The sequence below is a fragment of the Pipistrellus kuhlii genome, unplaced genomic scaffold, assembly GCF_014108245.1.
Source record: "Pipistrellus kuhlii isolate mPipKuh1 unplaced genomic scaffold, mPipKuh1.p scaffold_m20_p_18, whole genome shotgun sequence".
Classification (NCBI taxonomy): Eukaryota; Metazoa; Chordata; class Mammalia; order Chiroptera; family Vespertilionidae; genus Pipistrellus; species Pipistrellus kuhlii.
Genome location: NW_023425493.1, coordinates 25,955,090 through 25,977,416, shown reverse-complemented (window position 1 = coordinate 25,977,416; position 22,327 = coordinate 25,955,090). Strand labels below are relative to the sequence as shown.

General features: G+C 56.4%; 3 protein-coding genes and 1 long non-coding RNA gene across 18 annotated transcripts in view; 1 reads left to right on the top strand and 3 right to left on the bottom strand.

Moving 5' to 3' along the window:
• Window positions 1-4,632, bottom strand: part of DENND4B (DENN domain containing 4B) — a 15,355-nt gene extending 10,723 nt beyond the window's left edge. Inside the window, exons 1-5 of one of the 5 annotated variants that reach the window (XM_045583371.1) lie at window positions 4,235-4,632; window positions 1,760-2,099; window positions 673-925; window positions 362-431; window positions 6-175 (exon numbers count right to left, since the gene is read on the bottom strand). In XM_045583371.1, coding sequence (XP_045439327.1) covers window positions 6-175; window positions 362-431; window positions 673-925; window positions 1,760-2,076 — 810 coding nt within the window. In that variant the 5' untranslated portion in view covers window positions 2,077-2,099; window positions 4,235-4,632. Of the gene's footprint in view, window positions 1-5; window positions 176-361; window positions 432-672; window positions 926-1,759; window positions 2,100-3,136; window positions 3,857-4,234 lie in introns of those variants that run through there. The other 4 variants (XM_045583372.1, XM_045583373.1, XM_045583370.1 and 1 more) reach the window with 4 other exon arrangements.
• Window positions 2,818-20,335, top strand: LOC123652564. The gene is made up of 3 exons (XR_006741988.1): window positions 2,818-2,996; window positions 8,668-8,669; window positions 20,324-20,335. It is a non-coding gene; the product is annotated as an uncharacterized LOC123652564 (long non-coding RNA).
• CRTC2 (CREB regulated transcription coactivator 2) lies at window positions 6,812-17,613 on the bottom strand. Of its 11 annotated transcripts, none has more exons than XM_036441716.2 (15): window positions 17,336-17,613; window positions 14,432-14,533; window positions 14,242-14,355; window positions 13,404-13,468; window positions 12,032-12,100; window positions 11,773-11,876; window positions 11,656-11,685; window positions 11,452-11,516; window positions 11,309-11,358; window positions 10,935-11,179; window positions 10,191-10,597; window positions 8,178-8,447; window positions 7,923-8,003; window positions 7,539-7,725; window positions 6,812-7,460 (listed from the first exon to the last, which is right to left on the bottom strand). In XM_036441716.2, the coding sequence occupies exons 1-15, from the start codon at window positions 17,459-17,461 to the stop codon at window positions 7,240-7,242; spliced, it is 2,136 nt and encodes a 711-aa protein (XP_036297609.1). In that variant the 5' UTR covers window positions 17,462-17,613; the 3' UTR covers window positions 6,812-7,239. The 11 variants fall into 11 exon arrangements, with proteins under 11 accessions (XP_036297609.1, XP_045439330.1, XP_036297608.1 ...); XM_045583374.1 differs by having other exon boundaries at window positions 13,404-13,465; window positions 14,239-14,355; window positions 17,309-17,612; XM_036441715.2 differs by having other exon boundaries at window positions 17,309-17,612.
• SLC39A1 (solute carrier family 39 member 1) lies at window positions 18,088-22,327 on the bottom strand. The gene is made up of 4 exons (XM_036441772.2): window positions 22,198-22,327; window positions 21,328-21,546; window positions 21,032-21,162; window positions 18,088-19,683 (listed from the first exon to the last, which is right to left on the bottom strand). Exons 2-4 carry the CDS (start codon window positions 21,512-21,514, stop codon window positions 19,027-19,029), a joined length of 975 nt encoding a protein of 324 aa, XP_036297665.1. The 5' UTR covers window positions 21,515-21,546; window positions 22,198-22,327; the 3' UTR covers window positions 18,088-19,026.

Sequence of the window (22,327 nt, the reverse complement as noted above, 5' to 3'; positions counted from 1 at the left end):
CCCACCTTGTTACCCGCTGCGCCCGTCAGCACGAAGGTGGAGAAGACGGGCACCGGGTACTTGGTCTGGGCAGGCCAGCACTCGATGGTGGCCCCCATGGGCAGGCAGAAGACGGGCACGGACTCGGGCAGCGGAAACGCCTCGTTGTCCTCCTCCGGGTAGCGGCCCAGCAGCTCTGCACCCAGGACGGAGTGGGGGGCGCCCAAAGGGAGGAGGGTCCATCAGGCTCCAGGGGGAGGCACAGGGGGGAAGGGCCACATGGTGAAGGGGAGTCCCAGGGACAGTGACAGTGACAGCCAAGAGGCAGCAGGGCAGAGGGACATGGAGGGCCACGGGGTCAGAGGGACAAAGGGCCACTCACCTGCCTCATACACCAGCGTGTTGGCCTTGGCCAGGCCCACCTTGTAGCACAGGTACACCGCCGGGCCCCACTGCCCGAGAGAGAGCGAGAGACAAGCAGATACACACCAACAAAGGTTTCTCCACCGCGCCTCCGCAGTCTCCCGTCTTTAGAATCCCCACTCAGCCCGGTCCCCCAAGACCAGAGTCCACGCTGGGCCCGCGCCCGCCATCAGAGGCCTTAGGCCGGGCATGCATGCCCTGTGTGCCCAGTGCCCGCACCCTCGTGCCAAAGCAGTGCCGGTTTCAGCCCCGGGCCCGAGCCCCACTCACCATGCCAGGGCTGAGGTTGCGGGGCAGTCGGCAGTAAGTGTGCGGAGTGCCCTCACCCTTGCTGGGCAGCACCAGGCAGAGGTCGGTGATGCCCAAGGCATGCAGCCCTGCCCCCTCCGCTGCCCGCCGGTAAGTGAGGTAGGTGCGGGGGTGCCCGGGGCCTGGAGGGGCCAGGTTGGCAGAGTGGCTGTAGGGTGTCGTGTCTAGGACTTGGAAGCCGGGCTTGGGACGCTCCTTGCCCTCATACAACACCCTTGGCACAGAGAACGGAGAGAGGTGTCGAGCTCGGGACAGAGGAGAGAGACCCTCCTCCTGCCAGGTCTGCCTCGTCCTGCCTATCTGCCCCCTAAACCCGCCCCCGGGCTCACTCACTGCTGACGCCTGCCCCCGAGAACCCAGGCCTCTCTTCTGCCCTTGTTTCTTCTTCCCCATCAGCAACAACCCCTCAGGCTTTCCATGGCTTTCCTACTCATTAACAAATGCTAAGAAGCCAAGACCGGTTTAGCTCAGTGGATAGAGCGTCGGTCTGCGGACTGAGGGGTCCCATGTTCGATTCCTGTCAAGGGCATGTACCTTGGTTGCGGGCACATCCCCAGTAGGGGGTGTGCAGGAGGCAGCGAGTCGATGTTTCTCTCATCATCGATGTTTCTAGCTCTCTATCTCTCTCCCTTCTACTCTGTAAGAAGCCAATAAAATATATTAATAAATAACTAAATAAATAAATGCTAAGAAAAAAAGTTGCCATTTTTGGACTCTGTGCTAAGTCCCTTCCGTGGTTGATCTCATTCAATCTTCTCCGCCACCCCCTGCGGAGGTACAATTTCCCCACTTTATTATCCATGAGGGAGCAGGCCAGAGGGGCTCACACCCTGCCCGAGATCACACAGCTGGCACGGGGCAACGTTAGTACAAGGACCAAACCGGTGTGAGGGCTAAGCGAATAAAAAGCTCAGTCCCTTCTCTCCGGCCCCTGGCCAGCCCACTGTCTCCCCGTTCCCATTCCCTACCCCTCATCCCTGCCTCTCCCTGCCTCGCCCCTCACAGTCCCTCCCAGTGCCCCCTGGTGCCAGCGGGGGCGGGCACCCACCCTAGCTCCACAAGGGGCGGCTTGTCGCGGCCCCTGCGGTAGCAGATGACAGGCTGAGTTCCACTCAGGAGCCCAGCGCTGAGCTCCAAGGGGTGGCCCCCCACCGAGGCCTGGATGCACGTGTAGCCCTGGGGCACCTCCTCGCCCAGCGCCCTGGCGATGACTGCCACGTCCGTGATGGGCTCCGCCGGCCGGGGCGCGCGCAGGGGCCCGCTGGCCTCAGGCACCCACGTGTCCTCAGGAATGGGTGCTCCGCTCCCCGGAAGCCCGGCTATCACAAAGTAATCCACCAGCCTGGGGGGCCGCTCCTCCGCCATGGCCCCCCCCTCACTCACTGCATCTGCAATGGTCAAGGAAGGCTGGTGTTGCCGTGGCAACCGGGGTGCCTCCCCCACCCACCCACCTTGCTTCCCTCCTCTTCCTAGCCCCTTCAAGGAAAGGCAGGATCAGTGGTCAGCCAATCCTGGACTCTCCCGCCTATGACATCACCAGGCCTTCGGAGCCCTTCCACAGCTTCTTAAAGAGACCAGGACCCTCTGTTAGGGTTCTAGCCCTCTCCCCAAAGGACCCGAACTCCACTCTACCACACACAGCCAACGTGGGCTCTGACATCATGTTGTTCCTCTATCCCTTTTAAAGACCCCTCCCCGCTGAAACCCGTCTGGCTCAGTGGATAGAGAATCGGCCTGAGGGACTGAAAGGTTCCAGGTTCGATTCCGGTCAAGGGCATGTACATTGGTTGCGGGCACATCCCCAGTAGGGGGATGTGCAGGAGGCGGCTGATCGATGATCCTCTCTCATTGATGTTTCTAACTCTCTATTCCTCTCCCTTCCTCTCTGCAAAAAATCAGTAAAATATATATATTTTTAAAGACCCCTCCCCTCCTCAGCCCATACCCATACCGAGTTATAATAGGTCAGTTTTTTCTGTAGTGGCCTGCAATGCCATCATTCATTTTGGCTCTGACATCATGCCAACCTTACAGGGTTTTTTGTTTTTTTGGGTTTTTTTTTTTTTAAGGGGTTTTAGCTTCTTGACTCTAGTTATGACATCCTAAGAACCACATGAGCCAGTTCATGTTCTTAAAGAACCCACATCTAGACCTTGGGGGTGCCCAAGTGTCCAGAAAACCCACAAAACCCAAGCGTTAGAGTCCTTCCACCAGGCCCACGTGTCCTTTCTCCTCACCTAATTCCACTAAGCTGACAAAAAACAAAACACAAAACCAAACAAACGGTGCCCGCCCCCCTCCAGGATCCTCGGGTTATGGCCAGGGAGGACAGAGGCGGCTGTGGGAAACAGCCCCGGCCGCCCCCAGGCCCTGCTCCAGGAAGCCCCAAACCAGGCCCACCACAGTCTCCGGAACTGGGTCTCACCTGCCTCCATGGCCAACCCCCGGGAGTGGGAGCCCGAGGGCCCTGGGGAGCCCCAAGGCGCAGAAGCCAGGGAAGAGCTGGGTGGGTGGCTTGCGGCAGAGGGCAGGAGGAATGGGGGTGCTTCGGAGGGGAAGGGAAATGACTTCCTGGAACCGTGGAGGGGAAGCTGTAGCTCAGCCCAGCTCAGCCCAGCTCAGCGGAAGTCCGCCCATGGGTGTGTGTTGGGGGAGGCGGGGGTACCATGGAAGGCGCCAACACAGCATCATGCCCAGCGTCACCTCGCACTGATGGACCCCAGCGAAGAAGGGGAGGCTCAGCATGGCTCCAGGATGCCCAGTCCTACTCAACCTCAGAGAACTCTGAGGAGCAAGGGAATCTCATGAGGCCAGGTTGGCCTTCTCCTCAATATGGCTGCTGGACACACACACACACCTCCAGCTAAATTTAGCCTCCACGTCTGGAAGGTGAAGCCAGGAGTCAGTGTCAGCGGCCTAATTTAGCTCTGGGGCACAACCGCATCCCTCAGCCACTGCAGGCGAAAAGGCGCCCTGTGCCCCGGGCGGGCGGGCAGGAGCTTTTAGGTGGGCCGGGTGGGTGGCCCCGACCCGCAGGATCTGCTCCTGGAGCCTCCCTCACCCGGCCAGGGAGCACCCTGCACAAGGCAGCGCCTGCCGCCTGGGGAAGAAGGCCAGGGGCACGGGCCCCACTCGGGGACCCAGCGCCCGCACACCAGGCGATGGGGAGCTGGGCTGGGTCGGCGGGCAGGTGGAGCCGAGGAAGGGGCAGGAGCACCGGGGACAGGGGCAGGGGCAGGTGCGCCAGCCGCAGGGGACGTGACAGCAGCAGCAGCAGCAGCAGCAGCGCCGCGTGACCTGAGCCGGAGGGAGGGGTGCTCTGGCTGAGGACCCGCAGGAGCAACGGGGGTGCAGGGCGCGGGGCGCCACCAGCGAACTCCCCTCCACTTTCACTTCCCCAGGAGAGAGGAACCGGAACCAGATGTGCCACGCCAGGGAACAGCTGGGGGACCTCCTCCCGCCCGGCACCCCCTCCCTTCCTTCCCCGCCCGCCCGCCCGCCACGCGCCCCGTCCGGCCCCTACCTGCCGGCCCTGCGACTCCCTGGCCGGCCGGCCCGCGGCGGCGGCGGGGAGAGTGGGCTGGCGGGCCGGCGGGCGGGCGGGCTGGCGGGCGGCGGGCTACCCGGCCCCGGGCATGGCGCACCCGACTTGGGCGCCACTCCCTCCCGGGAGGGAGGCGAGGGGAGGAAGGAGCGGCAGCCCGCGGGGCGCGGTGGAGGGAGATCCCGGCGCTGCCTACGTCCCCAAAGCGCTGCGCCACGCAGGGCACCGTGCTGCCCTGCAGCTCACTCGGGCGTGCGCTCCTCCGGGCTCCCGCTGGCTGGAGGCGGGGTGCTCCTGCGAGTGTCCCGCTTTCGCCGCTTCCCCACACCCCCACGGGGACGGTGGGCGCAGCTGCTCCCCTCCTTCCCCCCCCCCCCCTACACGCCCTCCCGGGCCTGTGGCCGTGACCCTGGCGGCGCCTGCCCAGCGCCCGCCCAGCGCCCATCCAGCGCCCAGCGGCCTGCAGGGCGACCCCTGGCGGCTGGGAGGGCCCCTTGCACCCAAGCAGCTTCTCACCAGCTCAAACGATGATGCTGCAGGACACTAACCCGGCGGCCCCTCAAGTCCAAGGCGATCCTAGTCAGATATGCAAGGAGGGCCCTGAAGGCCTGGGCAGCGACACCCAGGTGGCTGCCCCTACTTCCAGGTTTAGGGCACGTTGTAGTCCCTTCTCGCCTAAGCCAGAGCTCTCAGTTCTCTTTTCTGAAAATGACAAAGCTTTGGAAAGAGGAAGAGGGAAGACCAGGAATGCAGGGTGTGAGGAGAGTAGTAGAGGTGAGGGTAACTGAGGAGGGACATGACCCTCTGACTTCGCTGGGAATGGAAGAGAAGAGGGGAGAGACTATGATGGTCAGAGGGCTAGCAGCAGCCCAAGCCAGAGAGAGGAAATCTCTTAGAACACAGCACTCAAGCATCTGTAGAATGAGTGAAGTGTGGAGAGGGTGAATTCATGCCTAGTGAGGGGGCAGAAATGAGACCTCAGAGCTTCCCCGAGATCTAGAAGCATGGGAGCAGTCTAATTTCTTCTAGGCTTAAAGGGCCATAAAGAAGGGGGAGCCAACCCAAGACCCACATGGTGTCAGGATTTGAATCCTCTCTCCTAGGCAGCCTTAGCACTGAGGCCAGCTACTCCTGAAGCTGGGGTCCTTCGATCAGAAACATCAGACCTCCGGGTTCAGCCTGCAGTTGCCTCCTCACTTCTACTGCCAGGCCACAGGGTTGAGGAAGAGTCAGAACTCGTCTCCTGAAGCTGCAGCAGGGCCCCGGACAGAGGGGAGGCACCTGTGCTGCCATGGAAACCGAAATCCAGCCTGGACTCCCATGTCCAATGCAGGGTTCAAATCCTGACGCTGGCCCAGCTGGTGTGGCTCAGTGGTTGAGCACTGACCTATGAACTAGAAGGTCATGGTCCTACCGTGTTTCCCCGAAAATAAGACCTAGCGCAACTGGGAGAAAAAATTAATATAAGACACTGTCTTATTTTCGGGGAAACGGTAAATTCCCAGAGTACATGTCCTGGTTGCAGGCTCGAACCCCAATAGGGGGTGTGCAGAAGGCAGCCAATCAATGATTCTCTCATCATTCATGTTTCTCTCTCTCCCTTCCTCTCTGAAATCAATTAAAAAATATTTTTAAAAAATTCTGACACTGGAGGTGGGTCTCAAGGGCGGAGGCCTCCCACAAACCACAATGCTGCTCAGATGTAAAAAGCATAACAGATGGCCCAGCCCTGGCTGGTAAGTAGTGGTTAGAAGGTCTTGGATTCAATTTCTGGTTAAGGGCACATAGTTACCGGTTCAATCCCCGGCCCCAGTCAAGGCGTATACAAGAGGCAACCAATCAATGTATTGCTCTTGTATCCATGTTTCTCTCTTTCTCTTCCTTCCCTCCCTTCTACTCGAAAAACCAATGGGAAAAATATTCTCGGGTGAGGATTAACAACAAAAAAGCACGATAGATGAAAAGGTCGGTGCCGCCGAAACCGGTTTGGCTCAGTGCAGCGTTTTTCAACCGCTGTTCCGCGGCACACTGAGATGTTGCCTGGTGTGCCGTAGGTGCAGACAAGAATTTTATAATTTTTCACTATTTTGTTTACTTAATATTTCATAATAAAGTAATTATAAAATACTTTCTTTGTGTTTGATTCCTATTCAAGAGAATTACTTTATATATAGTCAATATAGGCACAGAGTTAAATTTTTTAACATTTTCTAATGGTGGTGTGCCTCGTGATTTTTTTCATGAAACAAGTGTGCCTTTGCCCAAAAAAGGTTGAAAAACACTGGCTCAGTGGATAGAGCGTTGGCTTGGGGACTGAAAGGTCCCGGGTTCGATTCCGGTCAAGGGCATGTACCTTGGTTGCAGGCATATCCCCAGTAGGGGGTGTGCAAGAGGCAGCTGATCGATGACTCTCTCATCGATGTTTCTAACTCTCTATCTCTCTCCCTTCCTCTCTGTATCAATAAATATATTAAAAAAAGAAAAGAAAAGGTCGGTGCCCCAGGGATTCCCTAGTTTCCCACCCACATCCCAAACAGTAGACAAACACACCAAGGGTTTGATATGGTTTTTTTATTAACATATAATATATTTAATAAAAAATAATATCCACTCTGGCTCTCTCCTCCAATGCAAGGGGAAGAGTGGTGAGGAGGGGCTGGCACTGCCCACCCCTGGGCATCCAGAACTAGCCTTGCCTCTGGGGCTCCTTCTACCCCCTGCTTTCCAACAGGCTCTGACCTCCAGACAGACGGTTCAAAGTTACAAGTGCTTTAGACCCTCCCTTGAGCTCCCCCAGGCCTACCCCTGTGCAGAATTCAGGGGCCACCTGGATAAACCCCTTGCTTTTCCTCATTCGTGGGATCCCTCATTCATGTTAGAAAGAGGATCTGGGGGCAGAGAGCTGAGTCTCTACTGGCCAGGGGGGAGGGAGGACAGGGACAGTGATGGGAACAGGCCAGTCAGAGGGATGGTAACGCGTCCCCTCACTGTAGCCTGTCACTGCGGAATGAATCCTCCACAGCAGGATCAGGCAGCAGGGCACAGGGGTCGCTCAGCATGTTGAGCCCTTCCAGGCCCAGTGGCTCCATGCGCAGCTCCTCCTCTAGCCCCAGCCCCAACTCCAACCCAGCGGCGGACACCTCGAAGCCAGGCACCCCGGAGAGGGCCGCTGCGATCTCCTTAGAGAAGCCTGGGGAGGAGTCTCCTGTGTGGGCAGAAGAAATGGGTGAGGATCCCCTAATCTCCTGCTGGGCCATCCCCCATGGCCACCCACACTGCTCACCTGTGAGGATGATGTTAGGCCCTGAGCCATGACGGGAACAATGGGTCAAGTTCTGGTGGTTGAGGGCATGGGGGTCCTGGAAGCCACTCACTGATCCCTCACCCCCTAAAAATCCAGACCCCTCAGAAAAGCCGGTGGGATCCAGCGCCAGGCTGGATGATGAACTCCCCATGCTGAACTGCTCCAGCTATGGACATAGAGAGAAACCTTGAGGAAGTGGATCTCAGGACAGGGGTACCTGCCTGCCACCGCTTAGCCCTGCTGATGCATCCCCTTTCCCCACCAGCCCCCCACCCCCACCCCGAACAAAAGCAGAGACAGGAGATGGCAGCAAGCAGAGCGACAGAGGCGAGCACGGGCCCCAAGGAGCTGTGGGCACCGTACCTGCTGGGACAGAGCCTGCGCGTGCCAGGAAGAGAAGGGGTCAAAGCAGTAGTCATCAAAGAGCAAGCTGTGCAGAGATAGCTAGGGGGGAGGGACAGGAAAGGGTCAGCTGTAGGAGAGGAGCCCCAAGTTGGCAGTGCCACACTCCCTGGAGGAAGATCTCCCAACTCACACAGCACCAATGACACCACCCAGGCCCCTCTGGCCCACGCCCACTCCCTCCCCTGCTTCGGAGCCGAGAACTTGGGTACTCACATTCCCCAGGCTGAAGTCACTCCCTGGCCGGTGGTAAGACTGCTGCCCATGCCCACTGGAGCCGGGAGGGTACAGTGTCCCATAGTGTAGCTGCCTGCCTGGGGGCTGCCCACCTGAGGGCTGCACTGAGCAGGCCTGAGAGGGCAGCCCTGGCTGCTGTAGAGGCTTTGGGGTGGATGGCTTGGCGGGCAGAACCAGATTTGAGTGGCTGTATGGGTATGAAGGCAGCCGCTGGTCAGTGGGCAGTTTACTGGTATCCAGGGGGACGCCCTAAAGAGAAGCGAGGAAAAAGGGGGAGGCGTACCTTTCAGTGTGTCCCCAGGAGGAACTCTTAGGGCTTCCCACCCTTAGAAACTGCAACCATCCTCAACACAAACCTGACAACGTTCCCATGGAGATCCCCGGGATTAGGTGCAATTACACAAAACTGCTTATCAGAATAAAGCAATGGAGTGAGGCTAATATAAGAATAATTTTAAAACCAGTCCAGAAGTAAACTATTAAACCTTGGTGCTTTAATGATTATTAGTAATCAAACACTTGTGACAGTCCTAACAAGTTGCTTGACAGCACAACAGGAAACTTGAGAACTGCCATTCTAAAGTCTCGGCAAGGCCAGAGGGAATGAGAGGAAGGACGGAAGGGAGGAAGAAGGCAGGTTCGCTCCAGGGTTTAAGAAAACACAGCCCTGGCTGGCCCGGATCTCAGGCTTTCCTACAGAAAGGGGACTACAGCAGATGGAACACAGCACACACATTCCAGGGAAGGGGAATGCAGGAGGAGGAGAAAGTAGAGCAGAGGCAAGGGAAAGAAGAGCATTGGGGTAGAAGGAGAAGGGGTACAGAGAAAGTTAAAAAAAAAAAAAAAAGGAGGAGGGAGGGCTGAGAATCTTAGCACTGAGGAAAGCCCTGAACTAAGGGTTTTTATTTATTTATTTTTTAAATATATTTAATCTATTTTTATTTATTTTTTTTTTTACAGAGAGAAAGGAAGAGGGATAGAGAGCTAGAAACATCAATGAGAGAGAAACATCGGTCAGCTGCCTCCTGCACACCCCCTACTGGGGATGTACCCGCAACCAAGGCACATGCCCTTGACCAGAATGGAACCTGGGACCTTTCAGTCTGCAGGATGACCCTCTATCCACTGAGCCAAACTGGTTTTGGCTTGAACTAAGGGTTTTTAGTTCTAGTCCCAACTCTTCCTAACGTGCTGTGTAAATTTGGGAAAGTCATTTTCCCTCTGGCCCCAATCTCCACAGCTATATAATGAAAGGATTAGGCTCCATGGTCTGAGCATCTTTGTTTATGGGATCTAGAAAAGAAGGGAGATGGGAGAAGGGATGAAACAGGATGGAGGCATGAGAGAGAGAAAAAAACAACAGACACGAAAAGAAGGACAGGAACAGAAAAGGGAGAAAGGCTCATCTGTCAAGCCTGCAGCTGGGTTTGGCATGGTGCTGAGCACTCCACATACATGATTTCCTTTGACTCTTACAATCTCATCCTGTCCTATAGATGAGAATGTTGACACTTGTAGAAATTAAACAACTGTCCAAGGAGACTACGTTAGAGTAGGATTTGAATCAGAAAGCTTAACCCCAAGGTTTCCACTCTTTAGCCAAGAGGAGACAAGACAGATAAAAGATGGGGCAGTAGCCCAGCCAGCATGGCTCAGTGGTGAACCAGGAGGTCGAGGTTCAATTCCTGGTAGGGGCACATGCACAGGTTGCAGGCTCAGTACCCAGTGGAGGATGGGGGGAGAAGGAGACAGCTGATCAATGATGCTCTCTCATCATTGATGTTTCTCTCTCTCTCCCTCTCCCTTCTTCCCTGAAATCAATAAAAAAAAATATTTTTTTTTTTTTAAAGATGGGGCAGATAGAGAATAGAGGAATTGAAGAGGATGGGAAGTAAGAAGAGGTTTTTCAGGAAAGGCGGGTGCGAGGGAAAGAACTTAGCAGGAAAAAACAAGGAAGGGAGACAGACATGTAGGAAAGGCAGCCACGCATACCTGAGTGATGGAAGACAAGGTGGGTGACATTGTTGGCGAAAACTGTTTGGGCATCTGCTGTTGGGACCTTCTGGCGTCGGCTGGGCCCGCGGGCAAACTCAGGGGGCTGAGGGGTACACGGCGGTGGCGGGGGGAGGCCCCAGGGGTAGAAGCTGGGTAAGGGGGGGCACCCAGCAAAGGAGATGAAGCAGAGGAGGAGGAACAGGAGGAGGAGAGGGCTGGGGCACTGAGTGAGGGGTGACCCAGGGAGGTGGTGGGCAGTGCATGGCGGGCCAAGGAGGAGGCAGGCAGTGAGGGGTGACTGTGGGAGCCCTGGAGCTGGGGCTGAGGGCTGCTCAGGGAAGCCTGGAGGTTGGGATTGCTTAGGGAAGACTGCAAGGATGGATGGTTGAGAGGTGAATGAAGTCCTGCAGGCACAGACAAAAAACCAGAGATGCCAACATTACTGATGGGAACTGGGCCCCTTTCTGCCCAGAACGGGTAGCAGTGATCAGACTATGGAAGTGGCAACACAATGTCCTCTCTACGCTGTCCCTGGCAGTGTCCCTGCCCACCGGGGGGTTGCTCTCCATCTTCTTTCGAAGAAAAGCCACACCTACCAGTTCTCCCTGGCAAAAAAGTACAGTGAGGAAAACCGGGCTGGACAGGTGGTGGGTTGATGCGGGCAGTCACTGGTGCTCAAGCTTCCCATCCCTTAGCCCCTCCAGCCAGGCAGCGCCCCGTGGACGCAGGACAGCCACTCACCTGGCGTATCATAGCCTGGGCCTAGGCCCAGGCCCCCACTGATGCCCAGGTGGGTCATGGTGTGGGTCAGATTGGAGGTACTGTTGCCCCCACTCAGGCTCGAGTAGGATGTCTCCTCGGGGTCCAGGGGGGTGGGCAGCGGTGGGGGAAAGTGCAGGTTGGTGAGGTCAGGTAGGGAGCCTCCCGTGTTCATGGCAGGTGGGAGGACAGGCACATTGGCAGGCTGGTCAGGAGATGGAACGATGCTGGAGAAGGAGAGGAAAAAAAGACATAATTGTGGGGGGCGGTGGAAAGGGAAGAGCAGAGATCAGCCTCCCACATTCCCCTTTACTTCCCTTCCCCATCCTCTCAGCGAGCATCACAGAGACACTTACTTAATTCCAGGGACTTCACAGGACCGAGGTCGGGAGGAGGAGGAGGACAGCTGAGAGGAGAAGGAAGAAGGTGACAGGTGACGACAGTGCTCCGTGGAGGCCATGAAAGACCTGCCACGGAAGAGGGATCACAGGCCACCCACCTTCTTAGCATCCCAGGGCTTCAGCAAGTGCCTGTCGTCCAGCAAGTTCTCCTCAATGGCAGGGACTTAAAGAGAAAGGTTGGTGAGGAGAGGGCACAGAAGGAGTCCATGGGGAGGATAGGAGCACGGGCAGGCGGGAGGGAGCCCCAGCACCAGCTCAGAAACTCCTGGGCATTCGGTACCCACAGTGGTGAGAAAACGTACCTTTGGAGTCCATTTCGCCATCCAGGTAACCTACAAAGGATGCATGGGATTGGCTGCAGGGCCCGCTTCAAACCAAAGCACCAGGCCTACTCCCTAACCCAGGGACATGCCACCTACCTCCACGGCGACTGGGCAGGACACTGGGAGGTACGGGGCCTGGATACGTGTCCTGAGGGTTGGGGTTCATTACGCTCGTGTGAAGGGCAGAGTCGGAGCTTGTCCTGCGGGGCAAACATAGATCAGCTGGCACCAGTGACAGTCTTCCTGGCCCCCATGCCCTCCTCAGCCAGGAAAAACACTAGCTGGGCTGGACAGGGTACGGCCCAGACTCTATAGGTAAGAGGAGATGTGGACCAAAGAAGGCAAGGACCATCACCTGTTAAGTGCAGATGGTAGTCGATACAACTGCCCCTTCTCTGCAGGGAAATTACCCCAGGGCATTGTCCTGGGACGAAAGACAAAGTCAGGCGGAAGGTCAGTAGTGGACGAGGCCGTGGGGCTGGGAAAGGCGGGGCAGCAGAGATGGAAGTACAGAGGGCTAGGCACCAGGACTGTGCCTCTCTTCCTGCTGGTTCTTCTGGTATCTGTGACCCAGGAGCCCTCTCCCCAGGCGATCTAGAACAGCACTTTTCAACCGGTGTGCCATGGCACACAGTTGTGCCATAAGAATTTTAAGAACATCCAACACCTGGCTATTTAGTCAGGGACACTGGCCCTTTCCCCCACTCAGATTGTCAAATTTAAAAAAAGACAATAGCTGTACCATGTGAATACCCTGTCGGGAACCACAAGTATATAGTTCATATAAAAGAGATGCATCTTATTGGTCACATCTCATAAAAAGGTTGCATCTGATTGGTTAATTCTTGGTATCAAAAATCCTTATATATGAGTACAGGCACCTGATTTTTAAATTTCTTTTCTTTTTTATTTACCGTATTGGTTGATTTTTAGAGTGAGAGGAAGTGGGGGAGAGGGAAAGAGAGATCAGTTTGTTGTTCCATTTATTTATGCATTCACTGGCTGACTCCTGCGTGTGTCCCAACCCAGGATTGAACCTGCAACCTTGGCGTATCAGGACAGCGCTCTAACCATCTGAGCTACCTGGCCTGGGCAACACCTGATTTATTAAAAAGTCATTTAGGAGCAGAAAGGGTAGGTAAAAAAATTACTATTTTTAAAAACTAATCAAAATTATACCAATTTTTTTTTGTGTCAGAGTAGCAAAACATTAATGCATTTTTTTGGTGTGCCACAGAATTTTAGTAATTATTTTGTGTGTGACAGAAAATGAAAAAAGCTGAACATCACTGGTGTAGGAGATCTGGGAAATCTCAACTTCTACTGCCAGGACAAGCTGATCTGGAGCCAGCAACTCTTCTAGGTACAAGTATGAGCGACGAGATGGACAGGGGTAGGGTTCACGCATCTGAGTGCCAGGACACTACACCTGGCACCCACTTTTGACAAGAGGCAGCCGTTCTCCCTTCCCCCTTACCTACACACCCCAGCGAGCCCGTTACCATTGGTCCTGCCCTGCTTGGACTGGGAGGCTTGGCCACCCGTGTCAATACGGCCAAGGCTGGACTCTGACCCACCTACTCCACCTGCCCCCACCCCTCCCGGCCCTGCCCTTCGGAGAGGAGGTGCTGTGGAAAGCCGGGCCCGGCAAGCCCAACCCCAACACAAGCTCCCTCCAGAGACATGTCAGAGCGCGGGCAGGAGATCCGCCTGCCCTGGACACTGACCTCCGCCAGCTGGACTCCGGGGGAGGAGACAAGTAGGCAGGACTGTAGGGGGAGCTGTCAATGTGAACAGCACCAGTTAAGGTAAAAAGTGAGGAGAGGCTGAGGGGGCTAGACACCAGAAGAGGGAAGAATGGGCACAGGAGATGTGAGTTTCAAGAAACAAACACCTTTCTCCTTCTCAATAAGGGGCAACAATCAGGTCAGAGAATGGGAGAGAAGAGGGTGAAGCCCAGCAGAGTTGGGAAAATATAGGAGAATATCTAGGGAGGGTTTGGGGAGACAGATCTCTGAGACTGAAAGCTACGGACAGAAATGTGCGGTGAGAACCAAAGTCCCTTTATTAATTTTTTTAAAATATGTTTTTGTTGATTTCAGAGAGAGAAAGAGAGGAAGAAAGGAAGGGGGGAGGAGAGAGAGACATCAATGATGAGAATCATCCATCGGCTGCCTCCTGCATGCCCCCTACTGGGGATTGAAACCTAGGCATGTGCCCTGACCAGGAATCCATCCAACCATGACCTCCTGGTTCATAGGTCAACACTCAACCAGGGAGCCACACTGACCGGGTAAACCAAACTGCCTTTCGCAGGATTGAGCAAAGAGCTAGCTGATAAAGGCAGTCAGAGCCAGCAGAGATGGAGGCACAACCTCTGAGCGGCCATTCTTTGCACAGGAGCCAGCGCTCTCATGTGGGCCAAATGGCCACTTTTCTGGGAGGCTGGGGAAAGGAGAGCTCCTGGAGAAAATAGGAGACAACACCTCAAGTCCCTTCCCACCAGTTCCTAAGGGACCCCTCCCACCCCCCTCCCACCCCCGAGCCCTCGGTGAAGGATATATGGCGCGGGTAGCGGCGGAGTGGGGACACCATCCTTCGGGGATCTCGCTGCACCCGCTCCACCAGCCCATGGTGCCGAGTGTTCCGGGATGAATCCAAAGGTGAGTGGAGGGGGCTCTGCCAAAACACAGAGGTGAGTCCATGGGGGAGCTGCCGAGGGGCCTGCACTCGCCGGGGGCTGGTGTCCACTCACCTGGAACTCGGCCAAGCCGCAGCCGATCTGGTTCACGTTTGGCAGAGAACCTCCGTAATGGGAGTTCCGGGTGTATGCCAGCCGCAGCTTTTGGGCCTGTAACTGAAACAGGAAAGGCAGATGGGAACGTCAGGGAGGGGCTGAGTACTGTCCCTGCTCTTTGGCCACCCTTGCCATCCCTGTCTTCAGGGTAGGCTACTATCAGTGCTGCTTTTAAGAGATTTGGGAGGAGGAGGAGGAGGAGGAGGAGGAAAAGGAGGAGGAGGAGGGGAAGACGACGACGAAGACAAAGAAGAAAACAGTGCTGGGGAAAAGCTCCACTGAGACCAATATAAACAAGCTGCCCAGCTCTCCACAGGCTACCCCCATCAATGACAGCACTGATGCCTGGCATCAAACACCCTGCCAGCCAAGCACGGAGCCTGACACTGCTCAATTGTCGTCAGTCTAAACAGCGTCCCTGAGGGGTTGCCAGGAGCCCCCAGCTGGTCACATGGGAAGAGGTGCCTATTAGGCACTTTTGCTTTCCCTTCCAGATGTGTCCCAGCATGATTGGAGAGGCCACAGGTGGATGCCACAGAGACCAGCCTCTTCCTGTGACTTCTGGGCTCTGCCATTTGCCCAGCCTCAAGAAGGCCACACAGAGCCTGCGCCTCCTGAACTAGAACATCTAAGGAATAATGGCCTGCATAGCTGTCAATACAAGGCCAAAACCCTTCTACTTAGTGGTAAGGCATGGATGGGCAGGAGAGCCTGCAGAGAGGGAACGGAGAGGGAACAGTAGTCCACTCCAGTCTGGGCCAGAGCCACCTCCCTAGGCGCACCCCCACTTTGGGGAGGTAAGTCTGGCACTGGAGCAAGACGGCACATCCCTCGGCCTAGCATGGTTTTAGTCTGGCTACAGATCTCGTGTCCCTCTGTGAGAGGTGAGCACCTATTTCTGAGACTCAACCACTGTCAACAGCCAAATAAATAAACAGGGCAGCTGACGAGGGGCAAATTCTAAGAGCTTCTGGGACATACTGTTGTGCACAAGCTAACCTCAGAACTTTCTGTCCCAGGAGGTCAGCCCGGTGAGTTTAGTGGGCACTATGCTGAACTTTGGACCACTTCAGGCCTGCCTATAAACATATATACATATATATATATGACAGCCCCAGCCTCCAAGCAGTATAGGCCTCATGGCCATATCTGGCTCAGACAAGCCCTCCCAGCTAACCAAATAACAGGCTTAAGCTCCTGGGTTCCCAGGCTCTGGCCAAGTACGTCCACTGGAATCTTATGTGCAGCAGAGAAGTGACTCCGCAGCGGCAAGGTGGTTAGAGGAGGGGCCTTATGACAGACCAAGATACTTTAAAGATAGCTGGCCCGGCTTTGAGTTTCTCACAGCCTTTCTTTGTTTGCACCTACAAGCCCTAAGATCCTACCATGCTCTGCTGGAGTCACAGTCCAGAAGGCTGGGCCTCAAGCTGCCAGCTAGAGATCAGCCTCTCGCCCACCTTCTTACCTCTGCCCCACCATGACCAGAAGCTACTAAAGGGGAGCAGTCAACAGTTAGATCAGGATCCTCATGGCAGTTAGCAAGAGGTTAGGCGCGTGTGCACACACACACACACCCCAGACTTGCTTCCCCACCTAACGCTCTCTGTTCTGTCTCCCACAAACTAGGGCACATGGTCTCTAGAGACTCAGAGGGGAAACAAACATGAAAAAGACTAAGAGAGTCAAGGGAGAGACACACACAAATAAAACCGGAGCCAGTCACAAACAGATGCAATCAGTCAGATCAGGAGGAAGAGCTTTGAAATGTGGTCTTTATGTTCCACCATCTCCCCTTATATTCCTCCTAGCTCCCCACCATGAGGGATCGTACAATATTCTCCCAGCCTGCTGTTCTGAGAACAATGCCTCCCTAAATTAGGACTGCATACCAGCTGGGCAAACTCCCACCCCGCACTCCCTCACACATCCAGTGCTGGTAGCAAGACATCAAGGCCAAAGAAAAGGTTCCAGAGGCAACTTCTGCCAGGATGCCTTTTTTTTTTTCCTTTTTTTTTTTTTTCTTCCTGGATCTTCGTAGGAATTAATATTCCCTACACATAGAGGACCCTCCAAGCCAACCCATAACTGGCCCGCAGAACAGCCATGGCCCCAGAAAGCCCAGCGGACCATCCGATGCCACACAACCTATAGCCCCTGGCTCCCGGTTTCAGGATTCCAAGCCCGGTCTCTCCTCCAAGGCGGCCACCGGGGCAGAACACCCAGCACCAGTCTGTGAGCAATGGACCTCACCTTCATTCACGTCAGGAAACCACAAGAAGTATTTGAAAAAGGAAGCAGAGGGACGGGACGCAGGAGGGGACTTCCTGCTCCACTCTACCCAGCGCTGCTGCTCGAACCACTCAGGGGGCCCTTTCCCAGAGGAACTGGAGTGCCGAGCGGCCAAGAGGGCAGAAGGACCAGATTGGAGATTACCCACAGAGAAGACACAGAAAGGCAAGCAGACCATCCTCCCAACCCACAGCCCGACCCCGGGGATGCTTCAGTGGAAGGAATCCCGGGGAGGACTCAATCAGAGATGCACAATGAGCACCCACCTCCGCCGGGTTCCAGCGAACGGTCTCCTCCCTCCTCGCTCTCCTTACTCACTGAGCCTCCCAGTCCGTCCCAAACTTCCGACCTCACTGGTGTTTCGGCCTCCCCACCCCCCGCAAAATCCGTCTTCTTCCTGCCCCCCGGCCCGCCACCCGCGCATCCCAGACGGCGGCGTCGGCGGCAGCCCCGTTCCGCCTCTTTGGCAGCGGCTCCCGCCCCCGCCCCGCCTCTCGGCTCCCGCTCCGTAAGTGCTCCGCTCGGCTCCCCGGCGCGGCCCCTCACCCGGGTGGAGCCGATGTCCATCATCACCTCCTCGAAGGCCGCCGTCTCTTCGGCCTGACGCTGCTTCTGCAGCGCGATCTTCTCACTGAACTTGCGTGGATTGGAAGCCGAGGCCGTGGCCGAGCCGGGCCCGTTCGCCCCCGACGTCGCCATCTTCCCCCTCCGACCCTCCCCGCCACCCTCCCAGCACCGGCCCCGGCCTCCGCCGCGGGCTCCCGATCGGGTCTTCCACCAGTAGCCGCCGCCGCCGCCGCCGCAGCCGCCGTCTCAGCTAGCACCGCGAACCCGGCCCCAGCCTAGCCCTGACCTGTGGCGCGCGAGGCCTTCCGGGAATTGTAGTTTGTTTACGTGACCCCCTCGTAGCCCCGACCACGCAGCGCGGAAAGGAAATGGACACCAACTCCCAGCAGCCCCGTTGACTCGGAATACTGAGGGCTTTGCTCCTCCCACTCGGCTCCTCCCTGCGCGGAGCAAGCTGGGAAGAGTAGTTTTACATTAGTCCGGAGCCTAGGAAAGCGAAGGGGAGAGGGAGTAAGGAGAGAAGAAAGGAAAAGGAGAGGAAAGGGAAGGAAGGGATGGAGACAGGGAGGGAAGAAGGAAGGGACAAGAGGGAAATTGCCATCTTCAGGGAAGGGTAAGAGGGCCTGAATGAAAACGGTGAGACCAGGGAGGAGACTACTACAATAAAACAACTGTAATCATCTGGGACTCCGGCCCTCAGGCTAGCCACATGCCCACCACTTCTTCCCAATACAAAAGAATCAGATTCCATACAGATGTAGAGAAACATCTTTTATTTGGGGAACATATACCAAAACAGATCAGTAAGTAAAATAGATTCTAGAGAATATGGCCCTGTGCCCAGTCCCCCACCCCCATCCCCACTAACCCTGGGGGTGAACATTCCCCATCCCCCCTTGGGCTTCTATGATATAAAAAGTTTTGGCAGCTCAATGTTTATCACCTGTGGCATATGGGGCACCATATATCCATGTTCAGTATTCCTAGAGTGCAGCAATGGTAGGGCTCTTGGATCTGCCAACCCTTCCCTCCACTCCAACTCAACAAACATTCCTGCCCCACCCCAGAATCTGGGAGTAAAATAAGGAGCAAAAGGACCCCTTCACTGAGGTGCTGAGCAAGGGCTCAGTGCATCACTGTGCTTTGAGAAAGAGGGAGGGCATTTTATTTGGCACTTTAAAAATAGAGTGAGCAGAACTGGAGAAGCCAAAGAAGGTACCAATACTGGCAGAAAGAGGCCACTTGGCACTAGTGTCTTGGGTGAAGGAAAGGAGAAAGATGTGAGAGTAGGACTGAGAAAATTAGGAGGGATCCACTCCACATGACAGAGGGCTGAAATGGGCTAGAAACAAGAGAACTGTGTGCTGGGTCTGCGTCCTCTCTACTTCCATCCCAAAGCCTCCCCAGTGTCAGCTGTCTCTGTGTAGTGTCTGCTCAATCCTAGTGCTCAGTGTCTTCCCTAATACTAATGTGTCTTGATCATGTCTCTAGTGACTTGATCATGCCTTGTCCCTTGAGCCTGGGGATCAGACTTTTGTCTACTCACTTCTTTCCCATTGGTCAGATTGTCCCAAAAGCTCCATCCTCACCTCTCAGAACTCTTTGGGCCTCAATACATCCCTTCCCCATTCCTGAAGAGGGAAAGTGGGTTCAAGGGCACCTGGTTCCCAATCTCCCCCTGCCCCTCTGAGAGCCTCCTAGACTTGGATGAAGAGTAGGCCAGTCAGTAGGGCAAAGCCTGATAGGAGCAGAATGACCTTGAGGATCCTCTGGTCGGAAGTGGCCAGCTCCTGGGGCAGGATTTCCAAGAAAGTGATATAGAGAAAGGTGCCAGCTGCCATGCCCTCCAGCACAGACTGGGCCAGCTGGTGCAGTGGGCCAGCTGACTCTGCCAGAGCCGCACCCAGCCCGATGCCCAGAGGTGTCATGCATGAGAAGAGAATGCCACAGCCAGCCACCACCTTTGCTCGCAGGTGGCTCTGCAGCAGTCTCAGGGACAAGCTGACGGCCAGAATACCCTTGTGGAGCAGCAGAGCCAGGCACAGCTCCATGGCCCGAGCCCGGTCTCGCTGCAGTCCCACCGCCAGCCCCTCGAACACCGAGTGCAGAGCCAGGGAGAAGACCAGCACACAGGCACGCAGGGCTGAGGGAGCTGCGAGAGCTCCGCTCGCCTGTGGGAGGCCTTGCCCGTCGTGCCAGTGCTGCGGCCCCCCATTCATTGTTCCCAGCAGCGCCCTCGTCTCCTCTCGAGGCGGTGGCACCGACTGCTCCCTGTACGCCAGCGTGATCTGCTCCATCACCAGGACCAGGAAGAAGCCCATGGCCAGGATAAACTCTTGTAGGGGAAACTGAAGCTGTGGGAGTGCAAGAGACAGACCAAGTATGGGGAACACAAGTCAGGAGCAGAGTCCAGTGAAGTCCCAGGTACACAGACATGGGGTCCCACACAGACACATGGGCCACTGTTGGTCACACAGACACAGAATGACACACACACAATCACACAGATCCTGGTGTCACAGTGGTACATGGAAACTAAGATTTCCCAACTCTGGCACTATTAACATCTGGGACTAGATAAATCTTTGTTGTGGAGAGCTGTTCTGTGGACAGGCCCCCTAGTCTCGAACCATTAGATGTCAGCAGCAGCACAACGTCCTCCCTCCGTAAGCTGGGACAACCAAAAGCGTCTCCACATTATCAAATGTTTTTTTGGGGGAAGGGCAAAATACTCCCAATTCGGAATCACTGATGTAGATGTACACAAAGTGTCAAGCCCGGTTTGGCTCAGTGGATAGAGCATCAGCCTGTGGACTGAAGGGTCCTGGGTTCGATTCCAGTCAAGGGCATGTACCTTGGTTGTGGGCACATCCCCAGTAGGGGTGTGCAGGAGGCGGCTGATGGATGTTTCTCTCTCATGGATGTTTCTAACTCTCTATCCCTCTCCCTTCCTCTTTGTAAAAAATCAATTTAAAAAAAAAAGTCGAATGTAAGCAAACAAACAGTCACACATTCTCCCACCTTGCCAAATGCTCACACAGAGCCACACACGGTTGCAGAACATTCAGACTTAAGTCGCAGGGAGAAACAGGTCACTCAGTCAGACACAGATTCTATCCGGTGTTACTTCCTCTGTCTTAGGGAAATAGAGGAAGAGCCCCAGGGTGCCGTCCTCACACTCTCCCCAACCCCCGAAATGTCTCAGTTTTTCCCAGGAGACTTCCCTATGCTTTGGAATTGATCTTCCCCATAACCTACTTCTTTGGGCCTTTTTGGTAAGCAGCACCAAGCCCCTGGGATTGCCTCCAGAGCCCGCACAGACCTCTCTCTCCAACCCCTCAGGAAAGTGGTGAGGGCGGGAAGATGGTTCTTGGAACGCTGCTAACTTCCCAGAGGCTGAACTGAGAAACCCACAGAGTAGGTCATGTACCTGGTAATAAGGTTCCTCACACACTGCTTCAAAGGGTCACACAGGGCCTGGGGGGAGGAGGGGGACCCCAAAATAAGATAGGCCCTTGTAACTAAAAACCACAATTCACAGGTTCACATCCAAGAGTCTTCCACGCAGTCAGAGCGTAACATAGGAACAGATCCACACAAACCACCTCTCCGGGGGGTGTGCAACTCACACACACACACACACACACACACACACACACACACGGCATCACACGGCATCACACGCAGCCCGCTGGTGCTCACCGTCACGTGCAGGGCTGCCAGGGCCTCGTCTATGGCAGACAGGTAATCAGGCAGCAGATCCAGAAGACAGGTGGCCAGAAACACACCCCCGGCAAAGCAGCTCACCAGGCTCAGGGCTTTCTGGCGGAAGGCTGGGCAGGAGCGAAGGCAGAGGGGAATGACCAAGGGAAGCCCCCTCCAAGCCCAACCCAAGCAACGCGGTCACTCTCGCCTTCTCTTCCTTAAGCCCCCCTTCCTCAGCCCCAGAGCCTTCCCTACCCCAAGCATCCCTGGCAGCCAGGAAAGGAGCGCCTTACCCGAGGCTTCGGGGCTCGCTCCGGGCCGGCGCAGCACACAGATGGGCACCAGACTGCAGACGAGCGTGAGCACCAGCAGGAGCACCAGGGCCCCCAGCTTCACCTCCAGCCCCACGGGCAGCGGGGGGTCCGAGGCGACCGCCTCTGGGCGCCACACCAGGAGCTCCGGTTCTCCCCAGGGCCCCATGGCGGCCGCGGCTGCTCCGGGGACTCTCAGGCCTGGGAAGAGCGCGGGGGGAATGGTCCTGTGAGGAGGGACGGGCGGCGGAGGGCAGTCCCCCGCGCCGGCCGCTCTCTGACCTTCCCAGCGTGACTCATCCGCTCCGGCCCTGGAGACAGTCCTCCTTCCCCCCCGGCCTCGGTCCCTTCCAAGCGACTGACACGGGGTCCAGCGAGGGGGAAACAGAGGCATGCGGACCGTGCAGCCAGCTCACTGCGCTTCCACCCGGAGCTCCCAGGGACTTGGGGAGCTGCGGTCCGGGAAGGAAGGTGGAGGCCAGGCCCCTCCGTGAAAAGAGTGGGGGAGGCAGGCGAAGCGGGGTTCGGGGCTGTGCAGAGATGGAGCTCCGTGGACCCCCTAAACAGGGAGAGTCCGGGGGGGGGGGGGTGCTCGATCGCTCTCCCGCTCCCCCAGCGCCATCCCCACCCCGGATACGGAGAAAGGCCGCTTCCAATCACAGGCCTTCGGGGTCTGGGGTCCCGGGACGGGCTGACACCACCACTGAGGGCGGCGTCTGGAGTCCAGGCTCAGGGAGGCGGGGTCCGAGGCCGCCAGCGTTCCGGGAAGCGGAAAAAAGAATGTGAGCTGCCAGGCCCCGGGGAGGCCGGGGCGCCCGGCCGGAATCCCACTCCCAGGAACCCCGCACTCACCGCGCGAGGGGCTCACTCCATGGCAGCCCGGGGTTCCGGCCTCCGGGCGGGAATTCCCGCCTCCTCCCCGGCCCCCGCACTCTTCTCGCCCTCCCGCCCCCGCACCGCCGCGTCCCAGCCCCCCGTGGCC